At 40.9% G+C, this 19,186-nt stretch overlaps 5 protein-coding genes and 1 pseudogene across 7 annotated transcripts; 2 read left to right on the forward strand and 4 right to left on the reverse strand.

The window, feature by feature from the left end:
• Window positions 1-461: 461 nt before the first annotated feature.
• On the reverse strand, window positions 462-1,943 carry LOC112196190 (annotated as a pseudogene).
• Window positions 1,445-1,891, reverse strand: LOC112199764 (1-aminocyclopropane-1-carboxylate oxidase homolog). Its single transcript, XM_024340734.1, has one exon. It carries the CDS (start codon window positions 1,889-1,891, stop codon window positions 1,445-1,447), a length of 447 nt encoding a protein of 148 aa, XP_024196502.1.
• A 1,580-nt stretch (window positions 1,944-3,523) lies between the features above and the next one.
• Window positions 3,524-6,029, forward strand: LOC112199907 (zinc finger protein VAR3, chloroplastic). The gene is made up of 6 exons (XM_024340894.2): window positions 3,524-4,007; window positions 4,262-4,379; window positions 4,536-4,879; window positions 4,971-5,102; window positions 5,195-5,293; window positions 5,420-6,029. The coding sequence occupies exons 1-6, from the start codon at window positions 3,592-3,594 to the stop codon at window positions 5,931-5,933; spliced, it is 1,623 nt and encodes a 540-aa protein (XP_024196662.1). The 5' UTR covers window positions 3,524-3,591; the 3' UTR covers window positions 5,934-6,029.
• A 67-nt stretch (window positions 6,030-6,096) lies between these two features.
• LOC112199908 (1-aminocyclopropane-1-carboxylate oxidase homolog 4) lies at window positions 6,097-7,501 on the reverse strand. The gene is made up of 2 exons (XM_024340895.2): window positions 6,560-7,501; window positions 6,097-6,488 (listed from the first exon to the last, which is right to left on the reverse strand). The coding sequence occupies exons 1-2, from the start codon at window positions 7,409-7,411 to the stop codon at window positions 6,237-6,239; spliced, it is 1,104 nt and encodes a 367-aa protein (XP_024196663.1). The 5' UTR covers window positions 7,412-7,501; the 3' UTR covers window positions 6,097-6,236.
• Window positions 7,502-10,639: 3,138 nt separating this feature from the next.
• LOC112199910 (1-aminocyclopropane-1-carboxylate oxidase homolog 4) lies at window positions 10,640-12,033 on the reverse strand. Its single transcript, XM_024340897.2, has 2 exons — window positions 11,048-12,033; window positions 10,640-10,971 (listed from the first exon to the last, which is right to left on the reverse strand). The coding sequence occupies exons 1-2, from the start codon at window positions 11,894-11,896 to the stop codon at window positions 10,723-10,725; spliced, it is 1,098 nt and encodes a 365-aa protein (XP_024196665.1). The 5' UTR covers window positions 11,897-12,033; the 3' UTR covers window positions 10,640-10,722.
• On the forward strand, window positions 11,675-14,837 carry LOC112199911 (protein RGF1 INDUCIBLE TRANSCRIPTION FACTOR 1). 3 transcript variants are annotated; one of them, XR_005810508.1, is made up of 6 exons: window positions 11,675-11,879; window positions 12,537-12,741; window positions 13,242-13,418; window positions 13,507-13,581; window positions 13,961-14,124; window positions 14,208-14,837. XR_005810508.1 is itself a non-coding variant. In XM_024340898.2 (6 exons), the coding sequence occupies exons 2-6, from the start codon at window positions 12,547-12,549 to the stop codon at window positions 14,305-14,307; spliced, it is 576 nt and encodes a 191-aa protein (XP_024196666.1). In that variant the 5' UTR covers window positions 11,675-11,879; window positions 12,537-12,546; the 3' UTR covers window positions 14,308-14,837. The 3 variants fall into 3 exon arrangements, 2 of the variants coding, with proteins under 2 accessions (XP_024196666.1, XP_024196668.1); XM_024340898.2 differs by having other exon boundaries at window positions 12,537-12,606; XM_024340900.2 differs by lacking the exon at window positions 12,537-12,741.
• The last annotated feature ends 4,349 nt before the right edge of the window (window positions 14,838-19,186 follow it).

Consider the following 19,186-nt stretch of genomic DNA (forward strand, 5'->3'; position numbering starts at 1 on the left):
GTTGCACCATTTTTTGTTTAATTATGTCAAATTTTGTGACACATATAGGTTTGCCGAATGAAATAGAATCATATGCATTTGTTTTCTCCTTAAAATTGTTCTTGATTTATATATTATTTTGGGTGCTGAAGTCGGATCAAACATTAAGAACTAAGCCAATATTCTCTCTTGTAAAATAAATACACATAAATGTATGGATACTGACTTAACGATTCAAATAATTGCCTTTTAGTCGAGAATTGACTCATCTAAGGATAACACGATTGTCCAAGAAATCATAGACATGCATTAGTTCAAATTTTATAGTCATCGACCGTGACATAATATTGTATCATGATTCAAATTGTTTTACTTTTTAATCATCTTTTATAACACATAAGTTGACCTGAAAGCTATCTAGTCATCTAAATGTGTTGAATACATATATAATTGAACTACCAAATTACCAATTTTATAAATAATACCGTTTGTATAACTATTTGGATGACCAAGTAATCTCTGATGTGTTTAAACACAAATAATCTTCCGATGATGATTGATCGACTTGGGTCATGACACAATATTCTACAGCAGGAGACTGGAATTTCCCTAGTCTAAATTCCATAAGAAGCTAGAGTAACCCACTCAATCTGCAGGTCTTTCTTGGGTCACTGTTGTCGGGTTGTTTTCTCTGCTGTTCACCTGTTCTGCGTCTTGTTTTGGGTCCTGAAGGCCTTAATTCTTTTACTTCACTACAACTTATAATAATTTACTAAGGATTTGCCACTCAATTCTTTGTTGAAGAATCTTGTCATGAATTCCGAAAACTTAAACTCTTTGTAGAGAGCTGGCTTCTCCGGAGATACCAACTCTCGCGAAAGGACCAAACACCCCCTCTCTATTGCTCGGGTTCAAAAACACGGCTATTGAGACACGAGGCTCGTGGTGTGGATTCGCCAACACCCGGTGATCCACGCTTTTGTATTCCTCATTCGAAATAATCTGAATTTTCATTTCAAACTCTCTTAGTAAATTCACGAATAAAACCCAAACAAAAATGATAATTTTATTTTAGTTTTACCTGAAGTAAATCACCAACATTAATCACAAGAGCACCGGGGACAGGTTTCACATCCACCAAGCCCCATCGTGCTTAACCTGCAACCCACCAATATGATCTTGAAGCAGGACGGTCAAGACTCCCGGGTCACTGTGAAGTAAGCCCAACGGTTGGATCAGGCTGCGGGCAGGGCGGGTAGTAGTGACCCGACATCACCCTCCCTTTCAGACACGTCATGTCCTTCAGCTTCTCCGTGCGTAATCCCAGCCCTTCACTCACCAACCCCAGCAAGTCCTCTCCCAGCCGTTGGATCTCCTGGTTCCATGCAACAATTTCGTCCCTACAAACCTCTGGAACGTCGGCAACCGCCAGCACTTGGCCGAGCCTCACCTAAAGCATGTCGCGCTAGCTGGCAGCTTTGGCCTTGTACAGGTCGACGTTGGAGAAATATGACACACCTAGGCCGCTCCCTCTACGGTAGAACTGGGCTTTGACCATTGTCGGCTGCTCGTGGAAGGACTTGACAGCGGTGATCATACGGTCCATAACCACCGACGGTATGCCGTGGTTGGTGATCTGGAAGAAACCAAAGTTGCAGCACACGGCGCTGACTTGGTCGACGATGGCAGAGTGGCGATCAGAGTGGAGGTCGGATAGGTCGATTGTAGGGATTGGTTGGGCGTCAAGTCGGGTCGTGGGCTGCAACTGCTGTAACTCGAGTGGGTGGATAAAGATTAGAGGGGTGGAGGAGAGACCCGAGTCGACGAGGCCTTTGACTCCAAGCTTGGACTCGTTGAATTGCTTCACTTCTTCAGCTCGGTCATAACCCTGTTCCCCAATATTTGCCGCCATTTCCTTTCTGTTAATTAAATTGTGACTGTTTTTCAGTTGTGTGGTATCTTGTTCGTTTTTAGATCCCTTGAGCTAGCCACGAGGAGTTGAGTGATTTATAAGAGCAACTTCAAAAGTTTCCTTATAATTTATGTATTATAGGGAAGCAAAAGTTAAAGTTTTAACTTCTTTTTCTTCTCCAACTCTAACAGATTTCATATTTTACAACAATCTCTAAAATCTCTATATTTTTCCTTAAAATTTTAGAGTTTGTTGTAAATATAGAGAATTTTGTTTTCTTTTTCCTCATTTTTCTTAAAATATGGATAGTTATAGGGAATCTGTTGGAGAAAAAAAGGCTTATTTTTTCCTAAAGTAGAGAAAAATCAAAATATAGAGAATATATTGGAGTTGCTCTAAGGAAAATTTTTCTAATGATGTGTTTGGCCTAAACCCTAAATGATTCAAACAACACTGCAACTAGAGGCGGATATAATTAATTGCTGATTAAAATATGTTAATTGCCCAAAATATAGCTAGCATGGACCATGCCAGGAAATTCTGAGCCATTTAGTTAAGAGCCAGAATAAGGTTGTAGGATGGAGTTTGGCATGGTTTAGGTCATAGAAGTCGATGGGGGCCCGCAATTGCTGTAATGTTTGGCCTAGACCCTGAATGCATGATTCAAACAACACTTTAGAAGTGGATAGAATTGCCGAATGAGACTTGAAACATGTCAGTTGCCCAAACTCTAGCTAGCATGGACCATGCTAGGAAATTCTGAGCCATTTAGTTAGCTAAAGGTTAATCTGGGCCACTCTCGTCCTGCTTATTGTTATTTCATTGATGATGAGATACTGTTGATGCTACTCTGAATCGATCGTTATAATCACTTAGGAGCGCGCATTTATGTGTTCTCTAAAGTCTAAACTTTAGGCCAATTGCTCCAAATTTTGACTCTTCGCACATTTCTCTTTAATGACTGAAATCTGAGACCAAAACACATCAAGTTTTTTGTTATTACCCTGGCATCGCATATCGACACATGTATGACTCTGGTATAAAGTAAAACAAACATAAATGTACAGATGCTAACTCAAAGGTTCAAACATAAACGTGTTTTGGTCGAGAATTAGCTCTACATGAGCTAATACTTATGTCCAAGCAATCGTAGATATTGATTCGTTCAAATTCTATATTTTTGTGATATAATATTGTATCATGATTCGAACTATATTATTTTCATCCAAAATGTAATATGTTATCTAAAATATATTATTCAATCATTTTTGTAATATATTGCTTAACCTAAAATATTTTGTCATCCGAAATGTACTGAATACATAAATAATTGAACTAATAATTTCATAACAAATCGTCTGTTTGTTTAACCATTTGGATAACCAAATAATCTTTGATGTGGTTAAATAAAGATGAACAAGATCGATGTTCGGAACACGACACAATATTTAAAGAAGTCTCTGTTTCTACACTTCACATGAAGCTATGAGTGGGTCTCTGTGGTGGGCCTTGATCGGGTCACTGTTGTCGGGTCGTTTTCTTATTTTTATTTCCGCGTCTGTTTTGGGCCCTGAAGGCCTTAACTACTTAAGCCCACAACAAAATGCTTATTCCGTCGTTAGGCACCTCCAAACTTCAGTCACCGACTCAGCGTAACAGTCAGGCGGGTGATTTTTTCCGCCAAAAACCGCGCAGTTCAAATGCACAAGCTTTTCAAAACCGGCCATGGAATTCTCTATCCCATCCTCCTCAGAAACCCCAAATTCCTGACACCCATTTCACAATTTCACATCTCCAGCGAAACCCTAGCTCCGAATCGGAAGCTCGAATTCGTAGTCAATGAAGTTCAACAGCTTCGATCATCAAATCCCAGTAATGAATTTGTCTCGGCCTCAGACACCGACGAACCGTCGGGCCCGGCCAACGAGGAAGGTTTTGCGGTCCAGATTTCGCATCCATGGCGGGAATGGGTGGACCTGATGGAGCTTTTGCTGAAGAGAGGCTATTTTGAAGGAGACGAAAACCCGTTTCGGAACGGCGAAGTTGGTCCAAAGGAATCGAACCGTATCCGAACCGCTTGCCTTAATTTTGCTAGGGACCGGTCGAGTCTTCTGAGGTAATGATGGATTTTTGGGTTATGAATTTGAATTTTAGTTTCCTTCGGGTTCTGAATTTGATTCAATTGGGTTGAAAATTTATGAATTCGTTTATAGTGTATGAAATTGAGTGTTTGATGTTGAACTAATGGGACTATAATGGGATGCATGATACAAGATGTTTAACTCGACAGAGGGTTAGAAATGAGCAAGTTAGCATATTTATTATGAGATTGTATGAGACCTTAGTCCATTAGTTTTTCGTTGTGACCAGGTTATTGTCAAGGAAAGATGTCCAGATTATTGCAGGGTATGGATGCCCAAGCATAGACAGGAAAGTTGTCAACTCAGGAAAGCGGCTAAGGGCACATGTCGGGGTTGATGAAGGAGATGTAAGTGCTTTTGTCTCTGAGTATCTTCGTCACGGTTGAGTGAACCTGTAAATAGTTTGAATAAAGATATGCATTATACACCTAACATTGTCTTCTAAGTGAGTGAGATACAGGTAGGATTTATGTCATATCTAATATGAACACAAATTTTGGTAGGTGTGCAGCTCCTGCGGTTTGAGAGGCGACTGTGAGAGAGCATATGTAAAGGCCCGTGAAGATGAAGGTGGACGTACTGTGGATGTTATGCGATTCTTGTTAACGCATGGGCTTGATCCCCTTACTGATACAGTGGGGAACAAGCCTTCTCTAAATAAAAAGGTCAAAGAATCAGTGAGAAGGCTATTGAAAGAGATGGTGGAGTACAGCACTGATAAGCTTGATACCGATCTCCCAACGAACATGACTTTAAAAGGGGTTAAACCCTCGCCAAAACATGCAATGCCACAAGAAAAGCACAACATAAATGTTCCAATGAAGCAAGGAGATTGGATCTGCCCCAAGTAAGTTGACAGCTGATCTGTTGTTGGTTACTTGGGTTGATTGGATGTTGGTATAGGTTAATTCTTTTCTTACTAATATTTTGCTTGGCAGATGCAACTTCCTCAATTTTGCCAGAAATGTTAAGTGCTTACGTTGTGATGGTCTATTCCAAGAGAGACTGGCGAAACTAAGGGAGGATCAGGATCATCTTCCATTGAAGAAGGGGGACTGGATATGTGAAAAGTAATGGTTAAGGAGATCTTAACCCATCAACGCGTGGTTCCATTTCTAAATAAGATATTAAGTTTTTTTTTAAATTTTTTTTTTTAATACAGATGCAATTTCCTAAATTTTGCCAAGAACAGTAGATGCTTGCAGTGCAAAGAGAAGCCACCCAAGCGAGAGCTAAATCCTGGAGAGTGGGAGTGTGACTCGTGAGTATTTTCTGAATTAAATGTCATTTGCATTCAATCATTTTGTTCTGGAATTCAATGCTCCACTATGAAGGGGCTCCTGTCTTGTTCTTCCATTGTATGTAATGAGAAATACGTTTTGTGCAGCTGCAATTACATCAATTTTAGGAAAAACATGCTATGCTTAAAATGTGATCATAAAAGGCCCAAGACGTCTGCTGAACCTAGACATGAAGATGGAGGCTACCATAACAGTAATAGTGTTAGTTTTGGTGACACTAATGTTAATGATCGATCCTACTCGGGACAAGGTAGAAATGGTCAAAACAGAGGTGCAGGCAGGTGGAGATTTGTGGTTGAAGAGAATGATGATCATAGCCAGTCAAACTCATTAGATAAGACTTCCAGGTTTGTAGACTTCCCAATTGCAGGAGGTAAGACTGAACTGTCTCAGAATCCACAAAAGAGGAACAGATGGAAGTTGAAGATGTTAGAGAAGAGCAAAGGAGGCACGATGGATATGGCAAGTGATGATGAACTTGGGTCTACCAGTAATGAAAGAAGAGTATTGTTTTCTGATTCTACGGATGATGAAGAGATGGCCGCGTGGTTTGGGGATAGAAAGCTAGAAACACAAAGGCTTCCATCTAGGCCCAACTAATTTCAGGTCTAAAGATGCCATACAAAAAATTCTAAATGTTACTTTTGCATTTTGCTATCCATTTCGAAAATGAGTTTAATTTATGCTTCATTGTTATTTTCTTGAGTTTTAATAAGCAAACAAAACACTTCCTAAGTTGTAATCTTATAGTTTCTGATAGTGGTTAGTAGCATAAACTTGATTAATTAGATACAACACTTAAATACAGTTGCCCTCTTGCATGAAACTCAAATCAAGTACATGGGAACTGAAATTTAGAATAGTATCTTTCACAAGGTCTGGAGTCTGGACCAGGTCTTTACTTCACTGCAGCTTATAGTAATTCACCAAAGTTTTGCCATCCAATCCTTTCGTGAAGAACCTCGTCATGAATTCCGAAAACTTGAACTCTTTGTAGAGAGCTGGCTTCTCCGGCGAGACCAGCTCCGGCAACGGACCAAACACGCCCTCTCTATTGCTCGGGTTAAAAAACACGGCGATCGAGACACGCGGCTCATGGCTTGGATTTGCCAATACCCGGTGATCCACGCTTTTGTATTCCTCGTTTGAAATAATCTGAATAGCTATCTCTTAGTAAATTCGCCAGTAAAAATCGAATGGTAAGTAGTAATGGTATGTAATCTTACCTGGAGTAAATCACCAACGTTGATCACAAGAGCACCGGGGACTGGTTTCACATCCACCCAACCCTCATCGTGCTTAACCTGCAACCCACCAATCTGATCTTGAAGCACTAAGGTCAACACTCCAGGGTCACTGTGTGACGTAAGCCCAACCGTTAGATCAGGCTGCGGGCACGGCGGGTAGTAGTGGGCCGCCATCACCCTCCCTTCCAGACACGTCATCTCCTTCAGCTTCTCCGCGCGCAATCCCAGTCCTTCACTCACCAGCCCCAGCAGCTCCTCTCCCAGCCGTTGGATCTCCTTGTTCCACGCCACAATTTCATCCCTACATATCTCCGGAACTTCGTCGTCGGCCGCCGGAACAGGGCCGAGCCTCACCTGAAGGGTGTCGCGCCAGCTGGCGGCTTTGGAGGTGTACAGGTCAACGTTGGAGAGATACGACACGCCCTGGCCCATCTCTCTACGGTAGAACCGAGCCTTGACCTCCGTCGGCTGCTCGTGGAAGGCCTTGACGGCGGCGATCGTACGGTCCAGAACCACCGTCGGTATGCCGTGGTTGGTGATCTGGAAGAAACCGAAGTTGCGGCACGCGCCGCCGACTTGGTCAACGATGGCGGAGCGGCGATCGGAGTGGTGGAGGTCGGAGAGGTCTATGGTGGGGATTGATTGGGCGTCGGGTCGGGTCGTGGGCTGCAATTGCTGTAAGGTTTCGGGTGGGTGGATGAAGATTCGGGGAATGGAGGAGAGACCCGAGTCGACGAGGCCTTTGACTCCGAGCTTGGAGTCGTCGAATTGCTTCACTTCTTCGGCTCGATCATAACCCTGTTCGCCGATCAAGGTACCATTTGCCGCCATTTTCTTTTCTTTCTGTAAAATTTGCGACTTGTTAGATAAGGATTTATGAGCCTTTGAGACTTGGACTTATTAATACGGCCACGAGGAGTTGATTGATTATTAAGGAACAGTTTTTCTAATGGCGTGTTTGGCTAGAACTCGCAAACCCCTGAAAATAATAACTGTGGAGGTGGGATAGAATTGCTGAATGAGACTTGAAACGTGTCAGTTGCGCAAACTCTAGCTACCATGGAGTCATGGGCCATGCCAGGAAATTCTGAGCCATTGTTTTGAGCTAACGGTTAATCTGGGCTACTGCAGTCCTCGATTATTGATGATCTGTTCAGAGACGTAGTCAGGAATCCTAGGAGGGTTGGGCTAATTTTAGTCATACAAAAATTTTGCGCATAACTCTTTACATAGTGCTCTCATCCAAAGGGCCTTTGACAAAGGCTGATGAGTTTTGACGGTTTCTGGCTCGGCATTGCCTCCTTGGTGATGCTGAGACTAGTGTGTAGTAGAAGAATCTTCGAGAGCTTCAATGGCGGCCTTGGCCTTGTGAATGAGCTAGTTAATGGCCTTGCTTGGTCTATCAAAGCCAAGACGGTCTTGAACATCATAGAACTCTATGGCAGACTGAGCTGAAAGTCGGACCTCCTGTCTCTTGGGCCCTTGGACGTGTAGATCTTGTTGTGCCTGTCTTTTCTCGCAATTGATCTAATAACGTGGCCTCCTTGAACCTTCACAATCCTCATGACATCACCAATTTTGGGATCAATCACATTCAGCAGAAGAATAGTTTCATCTCATCTTGTCCTATAATAGCAGCAAATGGATACACCGGCCTCTGACTTTCCTTGGCAGCAAGCCTCGATGCCTAAAATATGACCAGTATGACTAGAATTAACAACACATAAACTGAAAGACCTAATCTTTATATACCATTTCTAGTTCTAAACTTAAAAACTATTTCTTGAAACTCATCAAACACAATATTTCTCCAAAATGGACATAATGAACAAAACCCATAAAAATAAACAGAACTTTCATCTCAAATTAGACCAAGGCAAGCCAATTACAATTGCATAAAGGTCATCAATTATCACGGACAAACAATTATCATTTATCAAACAATCAATTATCATTTATCAAACATGATGAACATCATCAACAATCCTTGCCAAAAAAAAAAAACCATCATGAGGTTTCGAGTTTCGACCTCATGGGCAAACACCAAAGTGACCAAACCAGGACCAAACAACACAATTTGGACAACCCATTCCCTGCCCATTCCCAATTATCAAATAAACATCATCACTTCATCAGCAATTCAGTAAATTACGACCTCACGCAGTCACATTAAACACCAAACATCACGAATTCAGGATTCAAAGTTTCAATTTTCAAACATCATCAGCATGGTAGTGGAAATACCTGAGAATATGAGATTCAGGGATTGGAGGTGGCTCGGTGGACTGAAACTCTGAGAATCTGAGATGCTCTGTCGCAGGCTCGCAGAGATGCAGACCGTGGCGGAGGAGGTAGCTCAGGCAGGCGGATTGAAACTCTAAAAGGGGAGGTGGCTCGGTGGCTGGAGCCTGGAACTCTGGAAGGCGAAACCGATCTGAAGTTCTGAACTGGGAGACGGCCGACGGGTTTGGTGTTTGAGAGTCGGGACGGACTCGGGACCAACAGCAGCAACCCAGCAACTCTTCGAAGCATTAGTATTTTATTTATTTATTTGGGATATACTCCTACTTGGCACATTTTGGGACAAATTTTCCCTTGGGTTGTAGCCCAAGTAGCCCTATGAGTGGCTACGTCCCTAGATCTGTTGATGGTATATCTGAATCGATCATTATAATCATTCAGGAGTTGGGAGAAATTTGTGTGTTCTCTAAATTTTAAGAACTTTACTGGCTAAGTGATCCATACTTCGACACTTGCGACACATTGCTTATTATTAGGAGCTTATCTGCCGACTGGTAGGTTTAGGATGGAGTTTGGTGAGGTCAATGCTCTTACTCAATGGAACCTTGTGAGGGTCACGTAGCTCTCGATAGATGCTTGTTGTACTTGTTGATGGTCATTCTTGTTCATCACCATTCACCAACCAAGTGTTTTCTGTACAAATCATGAAAGTTATAATAAGTAGATGAATACAAAGTTTACAACTATAAAATTAAAAAACTTTGTATTGTTCATTCTAATTTACATTATAAAGAATTAGTTTTTTTTTGAAATTGATAATACCGAAAACTGAAATATTGAATTTAGTATATATGATTAAAAACTGAAAATTTTGCTTGGTAATTAGTAGCTCTATTTTGAAACCGAAAACTTTGGTTTTGAAGCTGGTAATACCTATAATCGATTTGAACCGACCGAGTGACAGCTCTCGTCTGATGCAACTGTCGGAAATGTTTGATCGAAATGAAAGATTGATAAACAGAAAGTGACATCTTTTGACTAATGGATTACTGAATACATCAATTTTAGAATAAGTAAAGTAGGACTTTCTTCCTTACTCAAATCAGCTACTTCGCTTGGGAATCCAGGTCTTGAAGCCAGTCTCTTCCTTGATTTGAGCGAATGATCGATCGTCATCTCCGGCACTGAATTTGAATTAGACTCCTTCAGGCACCTTAAAGAATTTGGTATTTGCAAAGTCAATTTTGTGGAGGGGAGGTTCTCGTTTAGGGAGGTTGTACTTAAGACCTTAAGTCCTCCCGGCATGTAGACCATTGAAAACGTTTTTACCATTTTATCCCTTATGGAGCTCAGTTCGATATTTAGATCTACTCATCTACACCACCCACTTCTAATTGGATGCCCGATGCCATATAGGACTTAGAGTTTAGGGTCTATTTTCAAATGTTATATTTAGTGATTTACCTATTAAGCTGTTGCAACATTTTTTGTTAAGTCTTGTCAAATTTTGTAACAAAGTGTCAGTATAGGTACATCGAATGAAACAATTTTTTTTTCTTTTCTTTTTTCTCTTGTTTTGTATTGTTGAGGCTGCCGCAGTCAGATCGCGACATTGAAGCAAGTCCATATTATCATTGTGATTATGCGGTAGTCTCTTGTATTAAGTAAACAAATATAATGACTTGTAAATAGATCAGATTTAGAGTGGATCGATTTAAATCAGAATTCGATTAGTAACAATAAAATTCAATCCGACTAAATCCGTTAACCTGACGGATCGTTATTCTATATTCAGAAAATTAACTGATACGCGATCCATTAGTCCAATCAATTTATTATAATGAATATTCTTAATTTTTAAATAAAAATATTACAAGGTCTGGACCAGCTCTTTTACCTCACTACAACTTATAATAATTTACCAAAGATTTGCCATTCAATTCTTTCTTGAAGAACCTCATTACGAATTCCGTAAACTTGAACTCTCTGTAGAGAGCTGGCTTCTCTGACGAGACCAGCTCCGGCAACGGACCAAACACGCCCTCTCTATTGCTCGGATTCAAAAACACGGCTATTGCGACACGCGCCTCGTGTTGTGGATTCGCCATCACCCGGTGATCCACGCTTTTGTATTCCTCATTTGAAATAATCTGAATTTACATTTCAAGCTCTCTTAGTAAATTAGCGAATAAAACTCCAATAATGGAAATGTGATTTTAGTTTTACCTGCAGTAAATCACCAACGTTGATTACAAGAGCACCGGAGACGGGTTTCACATCCAACCAAGCATCCTCGTGCTTAACCTGCAACCCACCAATGTGATCTTGAAGCAGCACGGTCAACACTCCAGGGTCACTGTGTGACGTAAGCCCTACGGTGAGGTCAGGTTGCGGGCAGGGCGGGTAGTAGTTGCCCACCATCGCCCTCCCTTCCAGACACGTCATCTCCCTCAGCTTCTCCGCAGGCAATCCCAGCCCTTCACTCATCAGCCCCAGCAGTTCCTCTCCCAGCCGTTGGATCTGCTGGTTCCATGCTGCAATTTCGTCCCTACAAACCTCCGGAACGTCGTCGGCAGCAGGCGGTACGGGGCTGAGCCTCATCTGAAGCGTGTCGCGCCAGCTGGCGGCTTTGGACGTGTACAGGTCGATGTTGGAGAAATACGAAACCCCCAGGTCCATCTCTCTACGGTAGAACCGCGTCTTGACCTCCGTCGGCTGCTCGTGGAAGGCCTTGACGGCGGCGATCGTACGGTCGAGAACCACCGACGGTATGCCGTGGTTGGTGATCTGAAAGAAACCGAAGTTGCGGCACGCGCCGCTGACTTGGTCGACGATGGAGGAGCGGCGATCGGAGTGGAGGTCGGAGAGGTCGATGGTGGGGATTGGTTGGGCGTTGGGTCGGGTCGTGGGCTGGAATTGCTGTAATATTTCGGGCGGGTGGATAAAGATTCGGGGGATGGAGGAGAGACCCGAGTCGATGAGGCCTTTGACTCCGAGCTTGGAGTCGTCGAATTGCTTCACTTCTTCAGCTCGGTCATAACCCCGTTCGCCGATCAAGGTACCATTTGCCGCCATTTCCTCTGTGACTGTTTTTGCAGTTCTGTGGTATTTTCTTCTTTTTAGATTTTTATGATTTATGAGCCACGAGGAGTTTGTGATTAATTATTAAAAAATGGTTTTTCTAATGCCGTGTTTGGCTTGAACTCACAAACTGACTCAACAAGTACTGTAGAGGTGGGATGGGATTGCTGAATGAGACTCGAAACATGTGGGTAGCTCAAACTCTAGCTACCATGGACCATGCCAGGAAACTGTGAGCCACTGTAATGAGCTAACGGTTACTCTGGACTACTCTAGTCCTTTTTTTTCTTTTCCTTTCATCGGAAGACATGTATCATACATATACAGAAGCCCGTTTTTTTTTTTTTTCCATTCTTGTGGAAGAAATAAAACTCATATATTTTTGTGCAGTAATTCCTGTAACTTTTTTGCCCTTCTTTTTATGTGGATTACTCATTTTGTTTATAGACCAATAACTATTCTAGCTGTAATTTGTATCTCATCAGGTCATATCAGTACGTAAATCTGCATATCTTGCTGCACCAGTTTTTGTTAGTTGTGATAAATCTCATTGTATTGCCTGAAGGCTAGCTCTTTAGTATCTATACATACATGGGTTTGATGCAATTGCAGGAAAGGTTTGATGATATTGCAGGAAAGGTCTGATGCAATTGCAGGAAAGGTTCGATCGAAATGAAAGTTTGAAGGGTTGGATATTGGGTGGGGTGGGTGCAGAATTTATTACCCAACAAGAAGCAGAAAAAGCTAAAATATTCAGTCTGGAAATAAATGAAGATTGTTATCTCATATAAATGTTTTAAGTGCTCATTTTAATTGGTACAAAGGATTAACTGCAGCAGGTATTTGTTGTAAATGTTGCTATGACACAGGGAGACAGAGTCGTACGGATGAATAAACTTCATACAGATACTATTCTTTTGTTTGCGTAATGCCATTAACTTCATCACACCAGTCTCTCAATAAAAGAAAAGAAAAAAATTATCACACCAGTCAAGTTAACTGGAAAATGCCTACAGCTAGCTAGCCTTTCCTAAGTAGTTTGTACCAATTAAATTCTGTCTCCTCTTCATTTTTGGACAATGAAGTGCTATATATATATATATAAAGTTGTGGGAGTTTAGGGAAACTTACCCCACACTGAAATGTTGACATATTCGTCAACTTCAACATGAAAGCCTCTAATAAGAGAAACACTGAGAATGAGAGACACCATAGAGTCGAACGTCTTCAGGCATCCAAAACTGAAGTACAAAGATTTCCGAGTTTATATCTATCATTTCCATGTGTTTTAGTTACTGTCTGCTTCTTTTAGTATGATCATTTGTGCATGTTTTTGCAGAAGAATGACATGGTGGTACCACAATGGTTGAAAATTATGTACAGCACAGTATTCTTCGAGACTTGCATTACACACTCGGATGCAAAAAAGAACGATATAGATCATTTCTGCATTGATTGTCTTCAACCTATATGTCTGAACTGTCTTGCCCAGCATATGTTTCACAAGCACATTAAGGTATGTAGTGTCTGTACTTGAACCCTTCTAGCCTGAAGTGATTGAATCCAGATATGAAGAACCTGATTTTTGGGTTACATATCTACAGATTCAGAGATATATTTACAGTGATGTGATTAATTGTCGAGACTTATGCAAGCTCTTCAACTGTTCTGGCATACAGGTTTGACAGCCTACTAGTTGTTGTTTAACTTGTTTTAACTGCTATACACTAATACAGACATATAGGTTTTTGCTGGCAAAACCTGCAGAATCTCACTGTTAAACAGAATAATGCATGTTAAGCTATTAGTTTGCCTTTATCTTCATCCTAATGCATAAAAATGCAACTAATTCTTCCGAAAATGACACGTTAGTTTACTTAGATATCTTATGTAGATGTTATGGAACTGTTATTTTGATCATTCTATTCCTATTACATGTGTTGCATATTTTTTTTCCTTCATCAAAACATGAAGATTCCGTTAAATCAGTATGTAAAGGTTTTTTTTTTTTTTTTTTTGGTCAATGATTTATGTAAAGGTAGACTTCGTTGTTTACAGACATATCAGACAAACAAAGCCAAAGTGGTATTCTTGAAGCAAAGGCATCAACCACAACAGCAAGAGCAACAGCGACAACATTATAATAAATCGGGGAGTATATGTGTACCACCTGCCACAAGAATTTGCAAGACAATTCCCTCTATTGCAGTGTTGCCTGCAAGGTTGATCTATATCTCGGATTCTGAATTTCCCTTCTCCTTTATATTTTAATTTATTAATTTTTCGTCAATTAATTGTTTGACAGGTTTCAGCAATACTTGGAAACGAATGCCAGAGAAAAACTATATGTGGTGGTCATAGTTTTGAAGATAATAATGAGAAAAAGGGAGGAAAAAAAAATCTAGAAGTACCATTTTCCAAAAGGCCAAAGTTAAGGAGAAAAGGAGTCCCTCTAAGATCCCCAATGTTCTGATCAGGAAAGTAACCGTTCATTGAAACAAGGAAAGGTTATAGACATCGGAATGGACCCGAATCGAATCCATTAAAACAATGTTCTTTACATTCACATTTCACAGTGAACCGCCAGATTGAATTTTGTGTACTATATTGGGTATGTCTCACATTTTAGTCTGGGTTCTTCCTCCTCTGGTTTGATGACAGTGAGCGTCGACGGAAGATGGTTTTTTTTTTCTTCTTTTTTTCCTGAACTTTTGGGTTGGTTCAGTATGGGTTGTGCAAGTAGTGCCGCCGCACAAGGCCTCTGAAAATCAGTTGGTGCAGCAAACAAGTGCTTGCGGAGGAGAGTGATATATATGAAGTTCGTTGTTGTCATGAATTATAACTCTCGTGTTTAACTTTCTTAGTTATCTTGATTAGCTGTTTGACAATAATTTTTATATTATTGAATGATCTTGTCACAACATTTATTTTATTATACCCATTCATTTTTTGTGTTAATTCATTATGCAATGAACATAAGGCTTTGGTCAAATTTTCGCACTAGGTTTTTGAATTTTCATCACCGGCCCTGTCTGTACTCCCTTTTTATTTTTTGGTTCTTTTGTTGAAGAAATGGCTTCTGTATGTACTCCTTTGGCTACCTTGTTTGGGAATTTGGTACCTTATGGGTTTTTTTTTTTTTTTGAAATGGACCTTATGGCCTTTTTTGTAGCTTCAATTAGACTTGGTGATGCATATGTTTGATTGCAATCATGATCCTCTGGTTAGCTACAGACCACAGATCATTTGGTAATTGACCATTTTTTGGGTTCTGTTTTGATTTTTAACCTATTTTTAAAAGTCAGTGAAATATGACCTTTTAGTGTGTTAAAAAGTCTCAAATACCCTTTATTTAATACTTGCTGCCATTAACCCTACTCTTCGTGCACGCTCTACAATATCAATTAGTATACTGTATTCAAACCATCATCAGGAAGCTCGATAGCTGATCATGAAGACAAGTGCATATCTCATGATTAGCCATGCACGGTCCACAAGAAATAAGAAACGAGTACCAGAAAATCAACAATAACCCAACATATTTTTAGCAGTAAAACAAAATTTTATGAGGTGGGTACTAAATTTAACCAGCTGGAAAGCATCAAGTAAAAATAAAAATAAAAAATCAATTGGGTAGAGAGTGAGTGGCTAACAAGGCAAAGATGGTTCCACCCAATTGAAAGCTATATATCACGAGCTCAACTGGATCCAACTCCTTGTTCAAGTGCCATGAACTCAAGAAAACCCATTTCCAGATTCAGAACCTTCATTCTGTTTCTCTTATAGTTTTTCTAGGCTCTCTTTTCTTTCTTTTCCCATCATTATCATGCTTAAATTGAGATAAACAGTGCAAAATTGATATGGAGCTGCAGAGTTTATCTTGCATACACCAAATAATGATGGAATTTTATTGTTTTTCCTTCCAGTTGTTTCACATTCCTACACTTTTGTTTTCCATTTCTGTTGGGGCATCAAAAATATAGTGGTTTCTTATGCCTGCAGATTGGATCTGAGTGAAGGTTTTGGGTTGCTGCACAAAGAAGATATAGGTTTTCTGCTGCCCCCGCCCCCCTCTCATCCTAACTAGGTCTACAAAGTTCTGTCATGAAATTGGGGATTACCATTTCATGTATTGTTGAACTTTTGATTGAGTTTCAAATAATTTTTGCGACACCAATACGGAAGTGTGAAAAAGTAGAATGGTTGTAAACTTATATGGATATGAATAGGGTATAAATGACTTTTAACCTGCTCAAAAGGTTACATATCAATAGTTTTGAAAAACCAGGTTAAAAATCAATTCAATGGATGAAAAAAGGTTATTTCTCACCGTCCGATTGAAATCGGACGGCTGACAGATAAGTGATGATGAAATCTGGGATGAGTTCTGTCAGCCGTCCGATTTCAATCAGACGGTGACTGACCAAATGATCTCTGGTCAGTAGCTGACCAGGGGAACGGGACTCTGTTTGATTGAAGTCTATTTCCTTGATCAAACAAAAATAAAAAAATAAAAGTCTTTTGATAAATGCAACTACAACATTTACTAATGACTCTAATTTTTTCTTTTATTGAAAATGGGTAAATTTGTTTTTCTTAATGCTATCAAATTTGTTTACAATGATCAGGCTGTTTTAGAGAAACTGAATTTGGGAGGAATTTGCTGTGTGTTCTCATTGATAATAGGGGCCTCTTTATATAGAGGATTACAATGCATAGAATCTCAATCATACAAGGAAAGTAATTCTACATTGATTAGGATTCTAGATCCTTCTAATTAAATCCTATTACCACTAGGTCAAGTAACCTAGAGTTTGGGCTAAACACAAATTAGGTTTTCCTTGAACACTCCCCCTTATGTTGCCCAAACGCTGTGCTTCTCTCGTTGCCTCGTTAAAAACCTTGCCGAGTAACAAAAACCCAGTGGGACAAAAATAACCTCAGTCGAAGGGGAAAAAGAGCACAACACACCCTTCACGATTCGAGACGAACATGTAGACATCTCCCCCTGATGTCTGCACCTCCCCCTGATGACTACGATCATGGGAGTTCAGATAATTTCCGCAAGCCAATTCTTACCACATGTTTCTCGAACGTGGTATTGGGCAATGACTTAGTAAACAAGTCTGCCTCACTGTCCTCAGATCGAACCTAGTTCACTTTGATCTCGAGGAGTGTCTGTTGTTGCTGATTATGCTTGGTGTTATCGCTATTGATGTAGCCTTGCCTCATTTGTTCAAAACAAGTAGCATTATCCTAAATGCTCGTAGGCTCATCTGTGGTAGACTTCAAACCACAATTGTTCGAACATGCGTAATTATGGATCCAATCCATATGCATTCACGAACCACTTCGTGAAGGGCAATGATCTCTGCATTGTTCGAAGATATAGCGACTACGGTCTATTCTGTAGACCTCCAAGATATCATGATCTTTTCCCATGGTGAACACTTAACCAGTTTGGGAATGACCATTGTGTGGGTCAGAGAGATACCCAACATCAGCAAAACCTTCCAAAACACATGTCGTTTTGGGATGGGGATAGAGAACGCAGGCCAGCGTTGGCGGCGTTTCTGGTGTGTGATGGGTCCGAATCCATCATCTCTTTGTAGGGATAGAACAAACCCATATCATTCATATATCTCAAGTATCGAAAGATATCTTTTACACCAATCCAATGGCGTCGCGTTGGCGCAGAGCTATATCTAGCTAACAAGTTCACAACATATGAGATGTCCGGTCTTGTGCATTGAGATAAGTACAATAATGCGCCTATTGTACTAAGTAAGACACTTTTGCCTCTAGCACATCTTCGTCATCATCCTTTCGACGAAGATGATCCTTTTCAGGATCAAGACTACGGACGATCATGGGGGTGCTCGAAGGTTTGACCTTGTCAAAATGCCTAAGCATCTATCGACACGATGCTCAAGTTCCAAACCGAGCCATAATCGTGTTCTCCCAAAATCCTTCATCTCAAACTCAGATTTCAAGTGTTCAGCGGTTTCCCTTAACTCTTTAAGGGCTTCTAATGAAGATCATGTCCAACATGAACCGCGATAGAATCTAAAACTTGTCATAGAAACGCATGGGCATATCCCTTCCCAATCAAGTAGTCACTTTAGTGAGCGTTTCAACCTCTTTGTAAACGCGCTCCATGGTCTAGAGCCACTTGACTTGGGTAAATGAAGTTCACCATGAACCTTCATGTATATTCCGTATCTAGATCCCTATAGAGATACGTAGTGACCACATTTGTAAGCTGCATGTTCAGTTATTCGGAAACTACCAAACTGACAAGGTAGTGGAGTGCAGTGACATCCACTACGAGAGAATATGTCTCATCGTAGTCAATTCCAGGGCGTTTTGTGAGAAGCCTTGCGCCATAAGGTGAGATTACCATCTCTTTTTCTCACTACGCTTTCTAACGAAGACCCATTAGTCAACAGGTTTTATATTAGGAGGTGTTGGCATCTCTAGCTCGAAAACCTTCCTCTTCGTTAGAGAATCCATCTTAACCTGGATCGCATCTTTCCATTTAGGCCAAATTTCTCTACGTTGGCATTCATTCATCAATGGAGCGTGGTTCGATATCATCTGACTCAACAAACTCATGCGCAACAAAATACGCAACTACATCACCAATTATGATGGAGTTTCTATCCCACATCTCATGTACACTAGTGTAAGTTTCATAGAGCTCTATATTCTCAGGAATAGGTTCTAACGTTGAGGCGTCCCCCAACGATAACCATAACCCGGAAGATACTCATGAGACAGATTTTGAGTCTTGATGATCAAAGGATTGGAATGTGCCAAAGTATCCTTCGAACCCACGTGCCTCCCACGCATCCTAGCTGGGGCCATGGCCTGTAACGCCAGAGTGCCACTCTCTTTGGCGTTGGCGCCTTGCCTACCTCCGTGTAGGGTGGCGCTACGTCCTCTCGTAGGGACGTCCTTCCTTGCAGGCATGTTTGCAGCATATTTGTGTGATCTTGTCACTTTAATAGGGATCAAGATGAGACATAGTGGGGATAGACTACGACAATTCCTGTCGTTCCTGTTGAACATTCGTGTTCTTATCTCCCCCTAACGACGGGAAGACTGTCTCATCAAAGTGACATCCGCAAATCTAGCGGTAAGGAGATCGCCTAGCAAGGGCATTTAAGTGGCGGACGATTGTTGGAAGTCTCAAATCCAACATAGTTGCCCATTCGTCTGTAAAGACCCATCATAGAGCGCTGTGGCGGCGCAATTGGCACAAAAATGGCTCACTCAAATGTG

The sequence above is a fragment of the Rosa chinensis genome, chromosome 4 (assembly GCF_002994745.2).
Source record: "Rosa chinensis cultivar Old Blush chromosome 4, RchiOBHm-V2, whole genome shotgun sequence".
In the NCBI taxonomy this organism is placed as follows: Eukaryota; Viridiplantae; Streptophyta; class Magnoliopsida; order Rosales; family Rosaceae; genus Rosa; species Rosa chinensis.